Source organism: Oncorhynchus keta, chromosome 18 (assembly GCF_023373465.1).
Source record: "Oncorhynchus keta strain PuntledgeMale-10-30-2019 chromosome 18, Oket_V2, whole genome shotgun sequence".
Lineage (NCBI taxonomy): Eukaryota > Metazoa > Chordata > Actinopteri > Salmoniformes > Salmonidae > Oncorhynchus > Oncorhynchus keta.
In genome coordinates, this window is record NC_068438.1 from 46853860 (window position 1) to 46876041 (window position 22182).

Below are 22182 nucleotides of genomic sequence, written 5' to 3' on the forward strand. Positions count from 1 at the left end.
CGAGCAAACAGACAAAGAAAGCAAACAAGGTTTAGAACATTAAGAAACAGACATTCTGTAGGGTTCATTGTTATAGTTCATCTTTTACTTCAAATCAATTCTAGGTGCATGACAAAATGTCACCTCTCCCTGGTTTTATACTTCACTACCTAGCCCAACTAAATGCATCATAATGTTCTCTGATTGCATACTGACCCCCTTGACACATTCACTCAGCCCTGCCAACAACTGTCAACACAACAGCCGGTTATAGAACTGTACCAATATCCTCCCACACAGCCGTGACAAATCAATCTTCATTCACAACAACACCGTGTCTAATCATAATTTAGCTTAAAATTATCAGCCCTCCATCACCAGCAAGGTGGAAGGATGAACTCCTGTGTTATGTTGACAAAACCCCATGATGAGTTCAGTTACTGTGTCTCTTCTGGCTATGGTGATATAATCAAAGTCAGAGGGAGAGATGGAGAGTGAGACAGAACCCAGCATGGATCCTCTCTCTCATGTTAGAACTATGGGTCCTGAGGTGGAATTCATGTCCTATCCCAAGGGCTTTAAAACCTCTCCTCAGGGAACCCTGGCAATTCCATCTCCTCAGGGACCCCTGGCCGTTCCATCTCCTCAGGGACACTTGGCCGTTCCATCTCCTCAGGGACCCCTGGAAAATTCCATCTCCTCAGGGACCCCTGGCCGTTCCATCTCCTCAGGGACACCTGGCCGTTCCATCTCCTCGGGGACACCTGTCCGTTCCATCTCCTCAGGGACCCCTGGCCCTTCCATCTCCTCAGGGACACCTGGCCGTTCCATCTCCTCGGGGACACCTGTCCGTTCCATCTCCTCAGGGACCCCTGGCCCTTCCATCTCCTCGGGGACACCTGGCCGTTCCATCTCCTCGGGGACACCTAGCCGTTCCATGTATTTGAACTCTTCCTGAGATAGCACACCTGATTCAGCTTGTCAACTAATCATCAAGCCTGTGATTGGTGAATCAGGTGAACTAATTCAAAAGTCTGAAACATCTGAGGGTCCCCAGAGACAGTTCTGAAAACCATTGGACTTTCCTACACTGTCTGCTGTATGTCACCAGTCTCCTTTGCCCTGATGGTGATCTCAGCGGACCATCCACCATCTTCCTGTTCAACCCCTCCTCAGGGTCAGGAAAAAAATGACTTACTTTGACTGTGAAATTTGGCTGTCACAGGAGGCTGCTGAGGGGAGGATGGCTCATGGCAATGGCTGGAATGGAGTAAATGGAATGGTATGAAATGCATGTGTTCGGTACAATTCCATTGATTCCGTTCCAGCCATTACTATGAGTCCGGCCTCCCCAGTGACGGTGCCACCGGCCGCCTGTGGTGGTTGTCTTTCCTAGCTATCTTAAAGTTAGCTTTCTTTCAACAAAATCTCTATTCACTTCCTCATCCTCATTGTGCAGTACAGGGGGCTCTGAAAAAAACATAAACAAACGCTCCATAAACACCCCGTCCTTTTAGAAACGGAAACGCTCTCAGTATATTGATGATATTGACCTTAAGATGTTATACATATGAAATTGTGTGATTTATAACTTAATTGGCAAAATTACAGTGGGTAATTTAAAGTAGAGTCATTTTAAAGTAGAGTCATTTTAAAGTAGAGTCATACTGCAGCACAGCTTGCGAGATGTGTAATGTTATGGCATGTTTGAGTGCATGATGTCATAGTATTTTACTGTGAGCCATTGTTGCATTTAATGCTAGTTTTGACCACCAGAGGGCATCTTTGAGGGCATTCTTTATGAAGCTTGTTGGTGCTTGCTTACTTTTCCAAATAATCCTAGAGGCCAATGCAGGTCAGACGTTTTGATTGCTATATCCTATCCAAAATAGCACATTCTAAGGTTTTTAGTTAACATACTTTCAGACAGAAAACATTTTACAGATGGTCTCTCTGTCAAAATATGTTTTCCTAGAATAACCATAACTCCATGTCTACTAACGACAATAAACAAATAGCCATCTGGGGAAAAATATCCTTTCCATTGTAGTCTGTTATATTCCATCATATATTCATATTGTAAAAGGCTGGGGAATATAAGCATGTGATGTCTGCTAATGAACAAGTTATTTTCATACATGGTGTAGCCAAAGCCTCAGCTATTAAAGCACATGGTGCTTTGAGGATGAAATGCTCAGAAAATATGTGTCTTTTATGATATCTATCTTCATGTAGGCCTACTGCTAGAGTGTAAAATACAGATATTTAGGAAAAGTCAGGGACAGGTGGGTTCAATGTTTTTATTGAAATTAAATTATTGAAATGACATGGAGCTGGAAGTCTAAACTATTGAATTCACAAATGCATTTGATGGTTTTTAACATTAGCTGTACTAGAGACTATAAGGGATTTATAGTAATCTGTCTGTAAATTATTATTGTATTTGTTGTGCTGTTTGTACTGTTAGAAATTGAGCTTAATTCAATTGATTAATATTATGGTGTTTCTATTCCACTAAAAACTCAAATGCATTTTACAGTATCCTATTTAGGCCTCAGGATTTCCATTAGGGAAATATGGCGCTGTACAACGTGACCGGTCGGTAGTAGACCGAGGTGCATCACCTGAGTGGGTTGATTCACTGATTTGGTCATCTTGTCTGGGTTGGCGCCCCCCTTGGGTTGTGCCATGGAGGAGATCTTTGTGGGCTATACTCAGCCTTGTCTCAGGATGGTAAGTTGGTGGTTGAAGATATCCCTCTAGTGGTGTGGGGGCTGTGCTTTGGCAAAGTGGGTGGGGTTATATCCTTCCTGTTTGGCCCTGTCAGGGGGTGTCCTCGGTTGGGGCCACAGTGTCTCCTGACCCCTCCTGTCTCAGCCTCCAGTATTTATGCTGCAGTAGTTTATGTGGCGGGGGGCTAGGGTCAGTTTGTTATATCTGGAGTACTTTTCCTGTCCTATTCGGTGTCCTGTGTGAATCTGTGTGCGTTCTCTAATTCTCTCCTTCTCTCTTTCTTTCTCTCTCTCGGAGGACCTGAGCCCTAGGACCATGCCCCAGGACTACCTGACATGATGACCCCTTGCCGTTCCCAGTCCACCTGGCCGTGCTGCTGCTCCAGTTTCAACTGTTCTACCTTATTATTAGTCGGCTATGCTGGTCATTTATGAACATTTGAACATCTTGGCCTTGTTCTGTTATAATCTCCACCCGGCACAGCCAGAAGAGGACTGGCCACCCCACATAGCCTGGTTCCTCTCTAGGTTTCTTCCTAGGTTTTGGCCTTTCTAGGGAGTTTTTCCTAGCCACCGTGCTTCTACACCTGCATTGCTTGCTGTTTGGGGTTTTAGGCTGGGTTTCTGTACATCACTTTGAGATATCAGCTGATGTACGAAGGGCTATATACATACATTTGTTTTGATTTGATTTGATTTGACCTAGGATACTAAGCGACTGCAAGTGAACAGCAAAATAATCAAAACAGTTCCACAGCCTAATTGTAGTCTAACCATTATCCAAACGGAGATTCAGTGAAAATAAAAATCTCATTGACTTACAAAGACCAGTCCCAATGCAAAGACCAGTCCCAATGCAAAGACCAGTCCCAATGCAAAGACCAGTCCCAATGCAAAGACCAGTCCCAATGCTTGTCTCAAATCCTATTATAACAGTTGGATGACTTTGGGTGTTTCAGTAAACAACACTTGGATACCTTCAATTTTAGTAGCCTACATTATTCCAATATTTTTGTCATTCAGTGATATACAGTACAAGTCAACATTTTGGACACACCTACTCATTTGAGGGTTTGAACTATGAAATAACACATAGGGATTCATGTATTAACCCAAAAATTGTTAAACAAGTAAAAAATATGTTTTACATTTGAGATTCTTCAAAGTAGCCACCCTTTGCCTTGATGACAGATTTGCACACTCTTGCCATTCTCTCATCCAGCTTCACCTGTAATGCTTTTCCAACTGTCTTGAAGGAGTTCCCACATATGCTGAGTACATGTTGGCTGCTTTTCTTTCACTCTGCGGTCCACCTCATCCCAAACCATCTCAATTAGGTTGAAGTCGGGTGATTGTGGAGGCCAGTTCATCTGATGCAGAACTCCATCACTCTCCTGCTTCGTCAAATAGCCCTTAAACAGCCTGGAGGTGTGTTGGGTCATTGTCCTTTTGAAAAACACTGTAATGTCGCACTAAGGAAAAAACAGATGGGATGGAGTATTGCTGCAGATCGCTGTGGTACCCATGCTGGTTAGTGTGCCTTGAATTCTAAATAAATCACAGACAGTAGCTGGCCTGGTGTTATCTACAGTTTTGAGCTGCACTGTCCCACTCAGTGGTGGATAACACCCACTCTTCCTTTATGTAATGGACTGCAAGGCACAAGTATCCTATTTTTTGAAAATGGTCAGTCCACATGTCAAGTGGAATTGCTCCATTGAATTCAACCAAGTTCTCTCTCAATTCCGGGACCATCTGCCAGCTGATGTTTCGTTGTTGTTGCCTGATGGAGGACTCTAGTGCAAGAGGAAAGAGACTCTGGGACTGAAACATTCACACCTCCATTAATTTACAAATGGATAGTCTAATAGCTGGGCTCGGTGTGAAAAATCACCCAATTTGTGCCACAGTTTACATAGATCAACGTTATAACTCCCTCCTGTGATAATGTGGCACAATGACAGAATGACGCAATTTACCACCATCTGTTACCGTCTACCAACAACTTGCGGCATAAGCTCGAAACGTTTAATTCATGAACCTGTATGTTCTATTTTATACGACTCAAGCTGTTTCCCTATTCAGCTGTTCCCGTCTCAACACACTATCACAGCTCATTGTGAAATACAGTAGAAACAAACTATATATTTGACAGGCACACAAACAATAAATGTATTCATTATGCATTTCAAATAAAATCAATCAAATCAAATGTAATTTGTCGCCGAATACAACAGGCGCAGACTTTACAGTGAAATTCTTACTTGTGAGCCCTTTTCCAACAATGCAGAGTTTAAAAGTAAGAAGAAATGGGCTAAATAAAGAAAGAGCAGTCAATGACACCGCCAGGTATAGAGGACCCGGATGGCAGGTAGCTCAACCCCAGTGATGTACTGGGCTGAACGCACCTTACAGTCTGCCAAGCATTTGCCATAGCAAGCGATGATGTAGCCAGTCAAGATACTCTCGATGGTGCAGCTCTATAACCTTTTGAGGATCTGAGGACCCAGTCCAATTTCTTTCAGCCTCCAAGAGGCATTGTCCTTCCCTCTTCACGACTGGGTTGGTGTGTTTGGACCATGATAGATCCTTAGTGATGTGGACACAGAGGAACTTGAAGCTCTCTCATTTTGTGTGTATTACATGGTTTTCTATTTTCAGAACCTAGATTACACAAATTCCAATTTGGCTAATGTTAGCTAGGTGAGCTAGGTGGCTAAAGTTAGCTAGGCTAAAGGTTAAGGTTAGGCTTAGGAGTTAAGGTTAGTGTTAGGTTCGGTGTTAGAGGTTAAGGTTATAGCTAAGGTTAGGTAAGGAACCTGTGACTAAAGACCTCCCTCTCAAACTGGATCCTGGACTTCCTGATGGGCCATGCCCAGGTGGTGAGGGTAGGAAACAACACATCTGCCACGCTGATCCTCAACACTGGAGCTCCCCAGGGGTGCGTGCTCAGTCCCCTCCATTGCTCCCTGTGCACCCACGACTGCATGGCCAGGCACGACTCCAACACCATCATTAAATTTGCTGATGACACAATAGTGGTAGGCCTGATCACCAACAACGACGAGACAGCCTATAGGGAGGAGGTCAGAGACCTGGCCGGGTGGTGCCAGAATAACAACCTATCCCTCAACGTAACTAAGATCAAGGAGATGATTATGGACCACAGGAAAAGGAGCACCGTGCACGTCCCCATTCTCATCGACGGGGCTGTAGTGGAGCAGGTTGAGAGCTTCAAATTCCTTGGTGTCCACATCAACAACAAACTAGATTGGTCTAAACACACCAAGACAGTTGTGAAGAGGGCACAACAAAGCCTATTCCCCCTCAGGAAACGAAACAGATTTGGCATGGGTCCTGACATCCTCAAAAGGTTCTACAGCTGCAACATCGAGAGCATCCTGACCGGTTGCATCACTGCCTGGTACAGCAATTGCTCGGCCTCCGACCGCAAGGCACTTCAGAGAGTAGTGAGTACGGCCCAGTACATCACTGGGGCAAAGCTGCCTGCCATCCAGGACCTCTACACCAGGCCCTGAAAATTGTCAAAGATCCCAGCCACCCCAGTCAACGACCGTTCTCTCTACTACCGCATGGCAAGCGGTACCAGAGTGCCAAGTATAGGACAAAAAGGCTGCTCAACAGTTTTTAACCCCAAGCCATAGGACTCCTGAACAGGTAACCAAATGGTTACCTGGACTATTTGCATTGTGTGCGTCTTTTACGCTGCTGTTACTCTCTGTTTATCATATATGCATAGTCACTTTAACATACCTACATGTACATACTACCTCAATAAGCCGGACGAACAGGTGTCTGTATAGAGCCTCGCTACTCTTTTTTCAAATGTATTTTTAAGGTTGTTTTATTTATTTACTTACCTACACACACATGCTTTTTTTTCTCCGTAACTATTGGTTAGAGCCTGTAAGGTCACTGTAAGTTTCACCTGTTGTATTTGGTGCTTGTGACAAATAAACTTTGATTTGATTTAACATAATATCTAACATACTAATAAGTAAGTTGATAGGATTAAAGCAAAGTAGTTCAAACATAATAAGCTAAGTAGTTCAAATGCAAAAGTTGTCCATGACGTGATTCGAACAACACAATGTTTGGGCTGCTAGACGGTTACTTCATGTGACCACCCCGACCAACCTCACCCCTATTGTTTGTCTTCAGTAACCTACTGTCTTTATCTGTGATTAAAATGCACTGTCTGCATAATTGTGTACTGCACATGACAAAAGCCTTCTCAGACAAGTTTTTTCCAGACAAAGGCCATCTTTCTCCCTGTAAAAATCAATACACTGGCCTGTGTGTGTGTGTGTGTGTGTGTGTGTGTGTGTGTGTGTGTGTGTGTGTGTGTGCGTGCGTGCGTGCGTGCGTGCGTGCGTGCGTGCGTGCGTGTGTGTGTGTGTGTGTGTGTGTGTGTGTCAGTACACTGGCTGTCTATGTTGTCTATGGTTGTCTATGATTCATTCTGTGAAAATCCCGGAGTTTATCAAGTGTTTTCCAAATCACATTGCTTTCATTAACCATCCATAAAATGGGAACAATTTCAGAACAAGTTTTCTTAAGGGATTGTTGTTGATGTGCAGAAACAGAGGAAAATGTCTGGCAAAGAACTTGCGCAACACACGCACACACACACACACACACACACACACACACACACACACACACACACACACACACACACACACACACACACACACACACACACACACACACACACACACACACACACACACACACACACACACACACACACACACACACACCTACCACTGAATGGAGTAGTTTATTCCCAGCCGCTGCCCGCCGGGTCCTAGTGTTTTAGTAGTCATAGTCAGCAGGGGAAAGAACCAGGTGGACAAATTCTGTTTTGTGAAACCTTTACCTCTCCGAGGATGGAGAGAAAGTAGTCCATGCTATGCCCAGGAGGACATGGTCTAGGCTGGGCTGGGCATTTCTGGAAGTCCCCTTCGGGAGATGACCCATTTCTGTGAAAATGGAGGTCGAAGGAGACATTCCATAAAGATGACGGGCGTGGAGTAATTAATCATCATCTCTGCTGGTTGTCTGGAGCGGTTTGCTGTGATTTACAGGAAAATAGGAACACCTTGATTCTCTGGCCTGTTAATATGAATCTCAACAGGTGTTTCATTTGGTAATGCGTTCCACATTGACAAATTATTTGGCACATTATTTGACCGTTTTTCTTTTTGGCTTCTAATCAAAAATCACTATGGTTTTCACGCACACAAACACGCACGCACACACAAACACTCTCTCTCTCTCCTTCTGGCCCTCCTGCTATCTCCCTTCTGCCCTCTCTCCTTCTCTCTCTCTCCTCTCTTCTTCTCTCCCTCCTGCTTTCTTTCTCCTCTCTTCAACTTTTCTCTCTCGCCTCTCTCCTTCTCTCTGTCCTTCTCTCCCTCCTGCTTTCTCTCCTTATCTCACTCCAGCTCTCTCTCTCTCCTCTTCCTTCTCCTCTCTCACTCTCCTCTCCCTCTCTACTTCTCACCCTCCTGCTTTCTCTCCTTATCTCCCTCCAGCTCTCTCTCTCTCCTCTTCCTTCTCCTCTCTCACTCTCCTCTCCCTCTCTACTTCTCACCCTCCTGCTCTCTTTCCTTCTCTCCCTCCTGCTCTCTCTCCTTTTCACCCTCCAGCTCTCTCTCTCCTCTCCCTGACCCCATAACTACTGATCCCACAGGAAATGCTTCAGTCAAGCAGCTATGACTTCTCAGAAGCAATATCTCTCTCTCCATCTATCTCTCTCTTTCCCTCTATTCATCTCACTATCTCTTTCCCTCTCTCAATCTTTCAGGATGGTGTGACAAATCATAGTTACACACACACTCACACGCACGCACACACACACACACACACACACACACACACACACACACACACACACACACACACACACACACACACACACACACACACACACACACACACACACACACACACACACACACACACACACACACACACACACACACACACACACACTATCCAGACAGTCATTATCTGGGACAGAATGGGCAGCAGACGGTCAAATGTGGGTTCATTTTATTGTGAGAAAACATAACAAAATGATGCATGTCTTCAATTCTCTGTATTTCACATGAAAAACAACAGGCCATGATATTTACAAGGATTTGTAAGGAGAATACTGAAACAAAAATGAAATAGATTAGATTATCAGTCATCAAAGCCATCAAAACACTTTCTCAGAAAAACGCTAATCCCATGATAATGAACACTGAGCTATATTTCCCCAACAACATAACAAATCTGCAAATGGTGGTGAGGGGTGTCAGCTGAGCTGGGGAGGCTCTCTAAGGAAACATAGGGAGACCCATTGCCCCTCCCCTCCTCATGTTTGTCCTTCCATGTCACAAGGCAGGTGGATTAAGACCCAGAGAGAGAGAGAGAGAGAGAGAGAGAGAGAGAGAGAGAGAGAGAGAGAGAGAGAGAGAGAGAGAGAGAGAGAGAGAGAGAGGTGTTGGGTGGGTGGGTGGGGAGACACGTGAAGAGGCTCAGTACACCACACATGATGACTGGGCCTACAGTGCCTGTATGGGATGACAACTAAACTGAAGAACACAAGTACTCTTTACTGGTCCTCAATAATAGCATGAGTAAAAGTAAAGATACCTTACTAGAAAATGACTCAATTAAAAGTGACAGTAAAATAGTAAAGTACTCCTTGAGAAAAAGTCTAAAAGTATTTGGTTTTAAATATACTTAAGTATAAAACGTAAATTTATTGCAAAAATATACTTAGGTATCAAAAGTTAAATTATAAATCATTTTAGGAAATTTAAATGATTTATACATTTACTTTTGATACTTAAGTATATTTTAGCAATACATTTACGTTTTATACTTAAGTATATTTAAAACCAAATGCTTTTAGTCTTTTTCACTATTTTATTAAGCAAAGAAAACAACACAATTTTCTTGTCATTTTATTTATTTTATGGATAGCCAGGGGACCAATCCAATACTCAGACGTCATTTACAAACGATGCATTTGTGTTTAAGTGAATACGCCAGATCAGAAGCAGTAGGGATGACCAGGGATGTTCTCTTGATAAGTGTGTGAATTGGACCATTTTCCTGTCTTGCTAGTCATTCAAAATGTAATGAGTACTTTTGGGTGTCAGGGAAAATGTATGCAGTAAAAAGCACATTATTTTCCTTAGGAATGTAGTGAAGTAAAAGTAAAAGTTCTGAAAAAAACTACTTAGATAGTACTTTAGAGCATTTTTACTGAAGTACTTTACACAACTAAATGACAAGTGAGTATTCGTGGAAACCGGACACTGGCCACTCGGGCCAACATGTTACCTTCAAGTAGGTTTCAGTTTTTCGGACAGGGACTGCAGATTTTTTTATTTTTTTAAATTTTATATTTTACTTTTATTTAACTAGGCAAGTCAGTTAAGAACAAATTCTTATTTTCAATGACGGCCTAGGAAGAGTGGGTTAACTGCCTGTTCAGGGGCAGAACGACAGATTTTGTACCTTTTCAGCTCGGGGATTTGAACTTGCAACCTTTCGGTTACTAGTCCAACGCTCTAACCACTAGACTACCCTGCCGCCCCGATGGGCACAGGCATCTGCTTCTGATTCCAAAGGTTGCAACTTTGAATCCCATGATAGATAGTTGTTTTAGAAATGTTCGTTTTAAGCCTAAACCTTAGGAGTCAACGACCTTAAGATGTAGATTTTTTTGAATGTTATATGTTCTATTATTTTAGCAGATGCTTTTATCCAGAGCAACTTACAGTTAAGTAATAAACAGTAATGAAGTAATGAACACATACATTTTAATACTGGTCCCCCATAGTAATCAAACACACAACCCGGGTGTTGCAAGCATCACGCCACCAGGAAGTTAATGACAAAACTTAACCTTAAACACTTTGAAATGTGATGAGAATCAGCTGCGGTATCAGATGGATGTGTCAGAAATCAAATGTAGAAACACTTGGCTTCATCAAATGTCTTGTATCTGGTATCAGTTGCTTAGCCTCATGTTCTGCCTCATTGGTTGCCTTGGTGATTAGAAAATCCAGACAAACCTGTTTTTGACTGGTATCTGGTATTGTTGTTGGGACACAGTGCCATAGAGAGGAAAACCCCTCAGTTTGCAAGCATAAACAAAAACACTGTCTGTCACTGAATAAACAACCAAACAGACAAAAATCTAAGCAGCACCTAAACAACGGCTATTGAGTTGCTAGGGGAAACAGGAATGAACATTGAAAGATCGTAACTTTTCTTCTGTTTTCTACAAGTTATGCTGCAGCCATTTGATGAAGTTTTCCGTCATCGTGCGTCCAATCAGGAAGTCGGTTGGCCACACAGTGAACATGAGGGCGCCGTGGAAACCACTGGCGTAGTGTTCATGTGTCACCTCCACACCGGCACGGCGCAGGCGCGCGACATACATCACCCCGTCGTCCCGCAGCACGTCGTACTCACACGTCAGAACGTAGGCCTTGGGTAGCGAGCGTAAAGCAGCGTCTGGAACCAGAAGGGGCGAGGCCCGGGGGTCAGCGATGGAGCGCGATGGCCCGTCCGACCCTGCCCCTCCAGCCGACAACGGCACAACCGGAGCGCTGTAGTTATACTTGCCCCGGTAGGACTCTGGCAGAAAGGCACTCCAGTTGACGAATTTGAGCAGAGCAGCAGACTCTGGGCTGTTGTGAGTGTTGGTCATCATGGCCCTGAAGAAGGTCTTGTCGCTGGTGAAGTACTCGCTCCAGAAGCGCACCATTAGGGTACGGGGCAGGATAGGCATGTTCTGGTTCTGCTGGTAGGACGGGGTATTGAGGTCCAGAGCCTGCAGCACAGGGTAGAGCAGGGCCTGGACCTTCAGCTGCAGCTGCTGTTCTGGATCCTGCTGCAGCTGTAGAGACACACACACACACACACACACACACACACACACACACACACACACACACACACACACACACACACACACACACACACACACACACACACACACACACACACACACACACACACACACACACACACACAGGACCTTAAGACCTACTGTTCTGTACTGTACTGCAGTCTTGGACTGCTCGTCCTAATCTCAGCTAATTAAAACAACAGTGGATAGATAATACTGTCGCTAATATACACACACACTAACAGCTAAACTGCTGGGACACACACACACACACACACACACACACACACACACACACACACACACACACACACACACACACACACACACACACACACACACACACACACACACACACACACACACACACACACACACACACTAAGAGCTAACCTGCTGGGACACACACACACTAAGAGCTAACCTGCTGGGACACACACACACACACACACACACACACACACACACACACACACACACACACACACACACACACACACACACACACACACACACACACACACACACACACACACACTAAGAGCTAACCTGCTGGGACACGGCAGCAGCCAGGTTTCCCCCGGCGCTGTCCCCGGACACAGCGATACGTCCTGGGTCTACAGTGTACTGGGCCAGAACCACCCTCTGGAGGAAGTGCTTCACCACCCGGTACACATCCTCATATGGGACAGGGAAGTGGTGCTCTGGGGCCAGGCGGTACCTGGGTGGACACAAGAGAGGGGTCAGAGGTCAACTCAGCTAGAATTCAGGTCCTCTCACCTGCGAACTAGTGTCTGTACCAGCTGAGGTAGCTACAGTTAAATGATAACAATATGCAAATCTATAAATGTTATGTACACTATAGAAGTCAATATGTACCTAAGCCAACTGGGGGTGGAAGAATAAGGACATAGTGACTAATCTCTATACAATCTCAACAGTAAGAACATATTGACTAATCTCTATACAAACTCAACAATAAGGACATAGTGACTAATCTCTATACAAACTCAACAATAAGGACATAGTGACTAATCTCTATACAAACTCAACAATAAGGACATATTGACTAATCTCTATACAAACTCAACAATAAGGACATATTGACTAATCTCTATACAAACTCAACAATAAGGACATAGTGACTAATCTCTATACAAACTCAACAATAAGGACATATTGACTAATCTCTATACAAACTCAACAATAAGGACATAGTGACTAATCTCTATACAAACTCAACAATAAGGACATATTGACTAATCTCTATACAAACTCAACAATAAGGACATAGTGACTAATCTCTATACAAACTCAACAATAAGGACATATTGACTAATCTCTATACAAACTCAACAATAAGGACATAGTGACTAATCTCTATACAAACTCAACAATAAGGACATATTGACTAATCTCTATACAAACTCAACAATAAGGACATATTGACTAATCTCATTTCAACAATGAGGACATAGTGACTAATCTCTATACAAACTCAACAATAAGGTGACTAATCTCTATACAAACTCAACAATAAGGACATATTGAAAGGTCTATACAAACTCAACAATAGGACATATTGATGATCTCTATACAAACTGGAACAATAAGACATATTGACTAGTGCTGCTATACAAACTCAACAATAAGGACATATTGACTAATCTCTATAAAAACTCAACAATAAGGACATATTGACTAATCTCTATACAAACTCAACAATAAGGACATATTGACTAATCTCTATACAAACTCAACAAAGCATGTGACTAAGACAAAGTCAACAAAAGGACCTGAGTAATCTCTATACAAACTCCAATAAGGACATATTGACTAATCTCTATACAAACTCAACAATAAGGACATATTGACTAATCTCTATACAAAGCAACTGGACATAGTGACTAATCTCTATACAAACTCAACTAAGGACATAGTGACTAAGTACAAACTCAACAAAAGGACATAGGTGACTAATCTCTATACAAACTCAACAAAAGGACATAGTGACTAATCTCTATACAAACTCAACAATAAGGACATATTGACAGTAATATACAAACTCAACAATAAGGACATATTGACTAATCTCTATACAAACTCAACAATAAGGACATATTGACTAATCTCTATACAAACTCAACAATAAGGACATATTGACTAATCTAATACAAACTCCAATAAGGACATATTGACTAATCTCTATACAAACTCAACAATAAGGACATATTGACTAATCTCTATACAAACTCAACAATAAGACATATTGACTAAATACAAACTCAACTAAGGACATATTGACTAATCTCTATACAAACTCAACAATAAGGACATATTGACAGTAATACAAAGCCTAAGGACATATTGACTAATCTCTATACAAACTCAACAATAAGTGAGACAGTAATATACAAACTCAACAATAAGGACATATTGAAATCCTATACAAACTCAACAATAAGGACATATTGACTAATCTCTATACAAACTCAACAATAAGGACATATTGTAATCTCTATACAAACTCCAATAAGACATATTGTAATACAAACTCAACAATAAGGACATATTGACTAATACAAAAAAGCTATACAAACTCAACAATAAGGACATATTGACTAATCTCTATACAAACTCAACAATAAGGACATAGTGACTAATCTCTATACAAACTCAACAATAAGGACATATTGACTAATCTCTATACAAACTCAACAATAAGGACATAGTGACTAATCTCTATACAAACTCAACAATAAGGACATATTGACTAATCCTATACAAACTCAACAATAAGGACATATTGACTAATCTCTATACAAACTCAACAATAAGGACATAGTGCCTATACAAACTCAACAGTAAGGACATAAAAACAAACTGGTAAGACAGTATTGACTAATCTCTATACAAACTCAACAAAAGGACATAGTGACTAACTATACAAACTCAACAATAAGGACATAGTGACTAATCTCTATACAAACTCAAAAGACATATTGACTAACTAGTACAAACTCCTGGTGAGGACATAGTGAATAAAATCCTATACAAACTCAACAATAAGGCATAGTGACTAAGACAGTACAAAAACAATAAGGACATATTGACTAATCTCTATACAAACTCAAAAATAAGACATAGTAAATACAAACTCAACAATAAGGACATATTGACTAATCTCTATACAAACCAACAATAAGTGAGACAGTACAAACTCAACCTGGTGAGACATTGTAATAAGCCTGGTAAGGACATATTGTAATCTCTATACAAACTCCAATAAGACATATTGACTAATCTCTATACAAGCCTCAGTAATAAAGCATGGTGAGAATCTAATACAAACCAACAATAAGACATAGTAATCTATACAAACTCAACAATAAGGACATAGTGACTAATCTCTATACAAACTCCATAGTGACTAATCTCTATACAAACTCAACAATAAGGACATATTGAGACTATACAAACTCAACAATAAGGACATAGTGAGACTATACAAACTCAAAAAGACATATTGACTAAATACAAACTCAACAATAAGGACATAGTGACTAATACAAAGCCTGGTGAGACATACAAACTCTATACAAACTCAACAATAAGACATAGTGAGAAGTAATACAAACTCAACAATAAGGACATATTGACTAATCTCTATACAAACTCAACAATAAGGACATATTGACTAATCTCTATACAAACTCAACAATAAGGACATATTGACTAATCTCTATACAAACTCAACAATAAGGACATATTGACTAATCTCTATACAAACTCAACAATAAGGACATATTGACTAATCTCTATACAAACTCAACAATAAGGACATATATGAAAACAGTTTGGAGCCGAACACATTTTAGCATTGGAACATCGACACATTGTTGTCAGGAATTTGGCTTGCAGTTTGCACACATACAGTACCCCTACACACATGCAGCCATACTCTCACAGAGGGAATCACAGATGTAATGTGGTGTACAAAGTGCTCCTTCTCTCTCATTTAGAGAAACGAGAGAGCGAGAGAGTGAGAGAGAGGTGCTTGAAAAAGATAAAAGGGGATAGGAAAAGGTTATGAAAGAGAAATAGGGGGTAGATGAGAGCGAGATGGAGAAATAAAGATGTGACAGTGCTGCTACTGTGGGTGAAGACGTTGATTTGACAGAAAAAGCCTGGTGAGACAGTAATAAAAGCCTGAGTAACAAAAGCCTGGTGAGACAGTAACAAAAGCCCGGTGAGACAGTAATAAAAGCCTGGTGAGACAGTAATAAAAGCCTGGTGAGACAGTAATAAAAGCCTGGTGAGACCGTAATAAAAGCCTGAGTAATAAAAGCCTGGTGAGACAGTAATAAAAGCCCGGCGAGACAGTAATAAAAGCCTGGTGAGACAGTAATAAAAGCCAGAGTAATAAAAGCCTGGTGAGACAGTAATAAAAGCCTGGTGAGACAGTAATAAAAGCCTGGTGAGACAGTAATAAAAGCCTGGTGAGACAGTAATAAAAGCCTGGTAAGACAGTAATAAAAGCCTGGTGAGACAGTAATAAAAGCCTGGTGAGACAGTAATAAAAGCCAGAGTAATAAAAGCCCGGCGAGACAGTAATAAAAGCCTGGTGAGACAGTAATAAAAGCCCGGCGAGACAGTAATAAAAGCCTGGTGAGACAGTAATAAAAGCCTGGTGAGACAGTAATAAAAGCCTGGTGAGACAGTAATAAAAGCCTGGTGAGACCAGTAATAAAAGCCTGAGTAATAAAAGCCTGGTGAGACAGTAATAAAAGCCCGGCGAGACAGTAATAAAAGCCTGGTGAGACAGTAATAAAAGCCTGGTGAGACAGTAATAAAAGCCAGAGTAATAAAAGCCTGGTGAGACAGTAATAAAAGCCTGGTGAGACAGTAATAAAAGCCTGGTGAGACAGTAATAAAAGCCTGGTGAGACAGTAATAAAAGCCTGGTAAGACAGTAATAAAAGCCTGGTGAGACAGTAATAAAAGCCTGGTGAGACAGTAATAAAAGCCAGAGTAATAAAAGCCTGGTGAGACAGTAATAAAAGCCTGGTGAGACAGTAATAAAAGCCTGGTGAGACAGTAATAAAAGCCTGGTGAGACAGTAATAAAAGCCTGGTGAGACAGTAATAAAAGCCTGGTGAGACAGTAATAAAAGCCTGAGTAATAAAAGCCTGGTGAGACAGTAATAAAAGCCCGGCGAGACAGTAATAAAAGCCTGGTGAGACAGTAATAAAAGCCCGGTGAGACAGTAATAAAAGCCTGGTGAGACAGTAATAAAAGCCTGGTGAGACAGTAATAAAAGCCCAGTGAGACAGTAATAAAAGCCTGGTGAGACAGTAATAAAAGCCTGGTGAGACAGTAATAAAAGCCTGAGTAATAAAAGCCTGGTGAGACAGTAATAAAAGCCTGGTGAGACAGTAATAAAAGCCTGGTGAGACAGTAATAAAAGCCTGGTGAGACAGTAATAAAAGCCTGGTAAGACAGTAATAAAAGCCTGGTGAGACAGTAATAAAAGCCTGGTGAGACAGTAATAAAAGCCAGAGTAATAAATTTTGTGTGTAGAAAAATTATCAAAGTGTCACGCCCTTACCAGTGATCCCTTAGTTCTTTTCTGGGTAGACAGTAATAAAAGCCTGGTGAGACAGTAATAAAAGCCTGGTGAGACAGTAATAAAAGCCTGGTGAGACAGTAATAAAAGCCTGGTGAGACAGTAATAAAAGCCTGAGTAATAAAATCCTGGTGAGACAGTAATAAAAGCCCGGCGAGACAGTAATAAAAGCCTGGTGAGACAGTAATAAAAGCCTGGTGAGACAGTAATAAAAGCCTGGTGAGACAGTAATAAAAGCCAGAGTAATAAAATCCTGGTGAGACAGTAATAAAAGCCCAGTGAGACAGTAATAAAAGCCTGGTGAGACAGTAATAAAAGCCTGGTGAGACAGTAATAAAAGCCTGAGTAATAAAAGCCTGGTGAGACAGTAATAAAAGCCTGAGTAATAAAAGCCTGGTGAGACAGTAATAAAAGCCTGGTGAGACAGTAATAAAAGCCTGGTGAGACAGTATTAAAAGCCTGGTGAGACAGTATTAAAAGCCTGGTGAGACAGTAATAAAAGCCTGGTGAGACAGTAATAAAAGCCTGGTGAGACAGTAATAAAAGCCTGAGTAATACAAGCCGAGTGAGATAGTATTAAAAGCCTGAGTAATAAAAGCCTGGTGAGACAGTAATAAAAGCCTGAGTAATAAAAGCCTGGTGAGACAGTAATAAAAGCCTGGTGAGACAGTAATAAAAGCCTGGTGAGACAGTAATAAAAGCCTGGTGAGACAGTAATAAAAGCCTGAGTAATAAAAGCCGAGTGAGACAGTATTAAAAGCCTGGTGAGACAGTAATAAAAGCCTGGTGAGACAGTAATAAAAGCCCGGCGAGACAGTAATAAAAGCCTGGTGAGACAGTAATAAAAGCCTGGTGAGACAGTAATAAAAGCCTGGTGAGACAGTAATAAAAGCCTGAGTAATAAAAGCCGAGTGAGACAGTATTAAAAGCCTGAGTAATAAAAGCCTGGTGAGACAGTAATAAAAGCCTGAGTAATAAAAGCCTGGTGAGACAGTAACAAAAGCCTGGTGAGACAGTAATAAAAGCCTGGTGAGACAGTAATAAAAGCCTGGTGAGACAGTAATAAAAGCCTGGTGAGACAGTAATAAAAGCCTGGTGAGACAGTAATAAAAGCCTGGTGAGACAGTAATAAAAGCCTGGTGAGACAGTAATAAAAGCCTGGTGAGAGAGTAATAAAAGCCTGGTGAGACAGTAATAAAATATGTATATATTTTTGCATGAGTGCATTTACAGGGCCTTCACCCCTTTACGTTTTCCACATTTGTTGTGTTACAGCCTGAATTTAAAATTAATTAATTTGATATGTTGTATGTATGTTGTATCAATGATCTACACAAAATCCCCCCCAAAATCTCAAAATGGAATTTTGTGTGTAGAAAAATTATCAAAGTGTCACGCCCTTACCATGGAGATCCCTTAGTTCTCTATGGTGTAGTGGGTCAGGGCGTGACTAAGGGGTGATCTAGTATAGATATTTCTATGTGGGTGCTGATATGGTTCCCAATTAGAGGCTGCTGTTTAACGTTGCCTCTGATTGGGGATCATATTTAGGTAGGTTGCTTCCCCACCTGCACTTGTGGGATATTATTTTGTGTTTTGTGCATGTGCACCATGTCGTCACGTTTCATTGTGTTAGTTTATATGATTTATTTTTTCGCTAAGTTTCACTTCATAATAAATATGTGGAACTCAACATCCGCTGCGCCTTGGTCCGTCTCTCCTCACGTACGTGACACAAAGGCTGCAGTAAAGTACAAAATAGAAAGTAATTAAATAATTTAAAGCTGAAATGTCTTCGAATTAATAAGTATTTAACCTATTTGTTATAGCAATCCTAAATAAGTTGCATGGACTCATTCTGTGTTCAGTAATACTGGTTAACATGATGTTTTATTGACTGTACAGAAAATCGTAAGGTCCCTCAATCAAGTAGTGAATTTCAAGCACAGAATCAACCACAACGACTAGGGAAGCTTTTCAATGCTTCACAAAAAAGGGTACTGATTGTGTAAATGAAATAAAAAGCAGATGCTGAATATCCCTTTGAGGATGGTGAAGTTATTAATTATGCTTTGGATGGTGTGTCAATACACCCAGACACTACAAAGATACAGGCATCCTTCCTAACTCAGTTGCCGGAGAGGAAGGAAACCGCTCAGGCCAATGGTGATTTTAAAACAGTTACAGAGTTTAATGGTTGTGATAGGAGAAAACTGAGGATGGCGCAACAACATTGTAGTTACTCCACAATACAAACCTAATTGACAGAGTGAAAATAAGGAAACCTGTACAGAATACAAAATATTCCAAAACATGCATTCAAGGTACTTAAGCAATACTGCCAAAAGTGTGTCAAATAAATAAACTTTTGTCCTGAATACAAATCAGATCAAATTTAATTTCATCAAATCAAATTGTATTGGTCACATACACATATTTAGCAGATGTTATTGCGGATGTAGAGAAATGCTTGTGGGGTAGTGAAATGCTTGTACAAAACGTAATGTTTTGGGCCAAATCCAACACATCACTGTGTACTACTCTTCAGTGGTTAGAGCATTGGGCCAGTAATCGAAATTTGCTGGATCTAATCCCCGGGCTGACAAGGTACAAATCTGACGTTTTGCCCATGAGCAAGGCAGTTAACCCACTGTTTCCCTGGACAAGGCTGTTAACCCACTGTTCCCCTGGACAAGGCTGTTAACCCACTGTTCCCCTGGACAAGGCAGTTAACCCACTGTTTCCCTGGACAAGGCAGTTAACCCACTGTTTCCCTGGACAAGGCTGTTAACCCACTGTTCCCCTGGACAAGGCTGTTAACCCACTGTTCCCCTGGACAAGGCAGTTAACCCACTGTTTCCCTGGACAAGGCAGTTAACCCACTGTTTCCCTGGACAAGGCTGTTAACCCACTGTTCCCCTGGACAAGGCTGTTAACCCACTGTTCCCCTGGACAAGGCAGTTAACCCACTGTTTCCCTGGACAAGGCAGTTAACCCACTGTTCCCCTGGACAAGGCTGTTAACCCACTGTTTCCCTGGACAAGGCAGTTAACCCACTGTTCCCCTGGACAAGGCAGTTAACCCACTGTTCTCCTGGACAAGGCAGTTAACCCACTGTTTCCCTGGACAAGGCAGTTAACCCACTGTTCCCCTGGACAAGGCAGTTAACCCACTGTTCCCCTGGACAAGGCAGTTAACCCACTGTTCCCCTGGACAAGGCAGTTAACCCACTGTTCCCCTGGACAAGGCAGTTAACCCACTGTTCCCCTGGACAAGGCAGTTAACCCACTGTTTCCCGGGCGCCGAAGACGTGGATGTCGATTATGGCAGCCCCCCACACCTCTCTGATTCAGAGGGGTTGGGTTAAATGCAGAAGACACATTTCAGTTGAATACATTCAGTTGTATTGTTTGGGATACAGAGAAACGTCATACAGCTATAAGCACAGGCATAATCCTAGAGGAAAACCTGGTTCATTCTGCTTTCCAAAGGACAACTGGGAGACAAATTCACCTTCCAGCAGGACAATAACCTAAAACACAAGGCCAAATATACACTGGAGTTGCTTACCAAGATGACATTGAATGTTATTGAGACTTGAAAATGGCTGTCTAGCAATGATCAACAATCAACTTGACAGAGCCTGAAGAATGCTTCTAGAAAGTATGGACTCGGGATGGGAATACTTGTGTAAAATTAGATATTTCTCTATTTCATATTCAATGATTTTGCAAATATGTATAAAAACATGTTTTCACTTTTTGTCATTATGAGGTATTGTGTGTAGATGGGCGAGAAATGAAATGCATTTTGAATTCAGGCTCTAACACAACAACATGCGTAATACATTATGGAGTACGAATGCTTTCTGGAGACACTGTATTCCAAATAAAAAGAGAACTGCCTATTTCACACTTTTACAAAATGTAAACAACCAGACGTTCATCTTTTGCCTATCTGTCCTTTCACAGCAACCTGTTAGACAAGATATACAGTATATAACATACGGAACACTGATACCAGACGTATGTCAGATATACAGTACATCAAATATATACTCACTCTACAGACACGACCACAGAGTTAAGATCAATGACCATCTGCCTAGCTAGGAGGTCGTACGGTCCCATTCCTACACAGAGAGGAGAGAGAAGAGAGAGCCGTCAGAGACAATATTATCTAATAGCATCTTACATCGTCAACATAGCTACAAAGTACTCAATAGTATCTTGAGCAGTATCTTGCACATCTCATGCTCAATAGGCTTGTAGTCATGACAAGTCACACAGACACACACACAGCAGATTGCAGGCACAACATGACACTTGTCGCATGTCAAATAATTGCTTTTGGTTACCAGGGGGATACCACGGTCTCTGTGTTGAACAGCTTGAGCAGAGTGTATGTTCCTCAGGAGAGGTGGAGGGTGAACAGCGTGTATATGAATTAAACAGTAAACTGTAGTATAGTGTAGAATGCTATAGTAAATAATATCTGCAAAAAAAAACATTGTTGTAAATACTACAGTAATGTCCGCAAAAATATTTTATTTGAACTATAGTAAATAATACTAGTGTTTAAAGACGCACTATGCAGAAATCACTTTGGCATTTCCTGGTTGCTAAAATAAATGTGAATCGTTTGCCTAATTTCCGTTTATGTGACAAAACAAGCAAGTAAAGTGTAGAGAATCATTGTACCATCTATTCCACTGTGAAATAGTGTTAGAACTTATATACTGTGTGCATGATGATGATCATGATCCCACCTGGTTTGCGCTTAGTGGGACTATCATTTGTTTTTCAACAGGACAATGACCCAACACACCTTCAGGCTGTGTAAGGGCTATTTGACCAAGAAGGAGAGTGATGGAGTGCTGCATCAGATGACCTGGCCTCCACA

At 41.5% G+C, this 22182-nt stretch overlaps 1 protein-coding gene across 1 annotated transcript in view; it reads right to left on the reverse strand.

The window, feature by feature from the left end:
* Positions 1-8775: 8775 nt before the first annotated feature.
* LOC118377134 (arylacetamide deacetylase-like) overlaps positions 8776-22182 on the reverse strand; it is a 33792-nt gene continuing 20385 nt past the window's right edge. The window contains exons 3-5 of the mRNA XM_052468605.1: positions 21343-21412; positions 12205-12376; positions 8776-11643 (exon numbers count right to left, since the gene is read on the reverse strand). Of these exons, the coding sequence (XP_052324565.1) occupies positions 11023-11643; positions 12205-12376; positions 21343-21412 (863 nt within the window). The 3' untranslated portion in view covers positions 8776-11022. The remainder of the gene's footprint in view (positions 11644-12204; positions 12377-21342; positions 21413-22182) is intronic.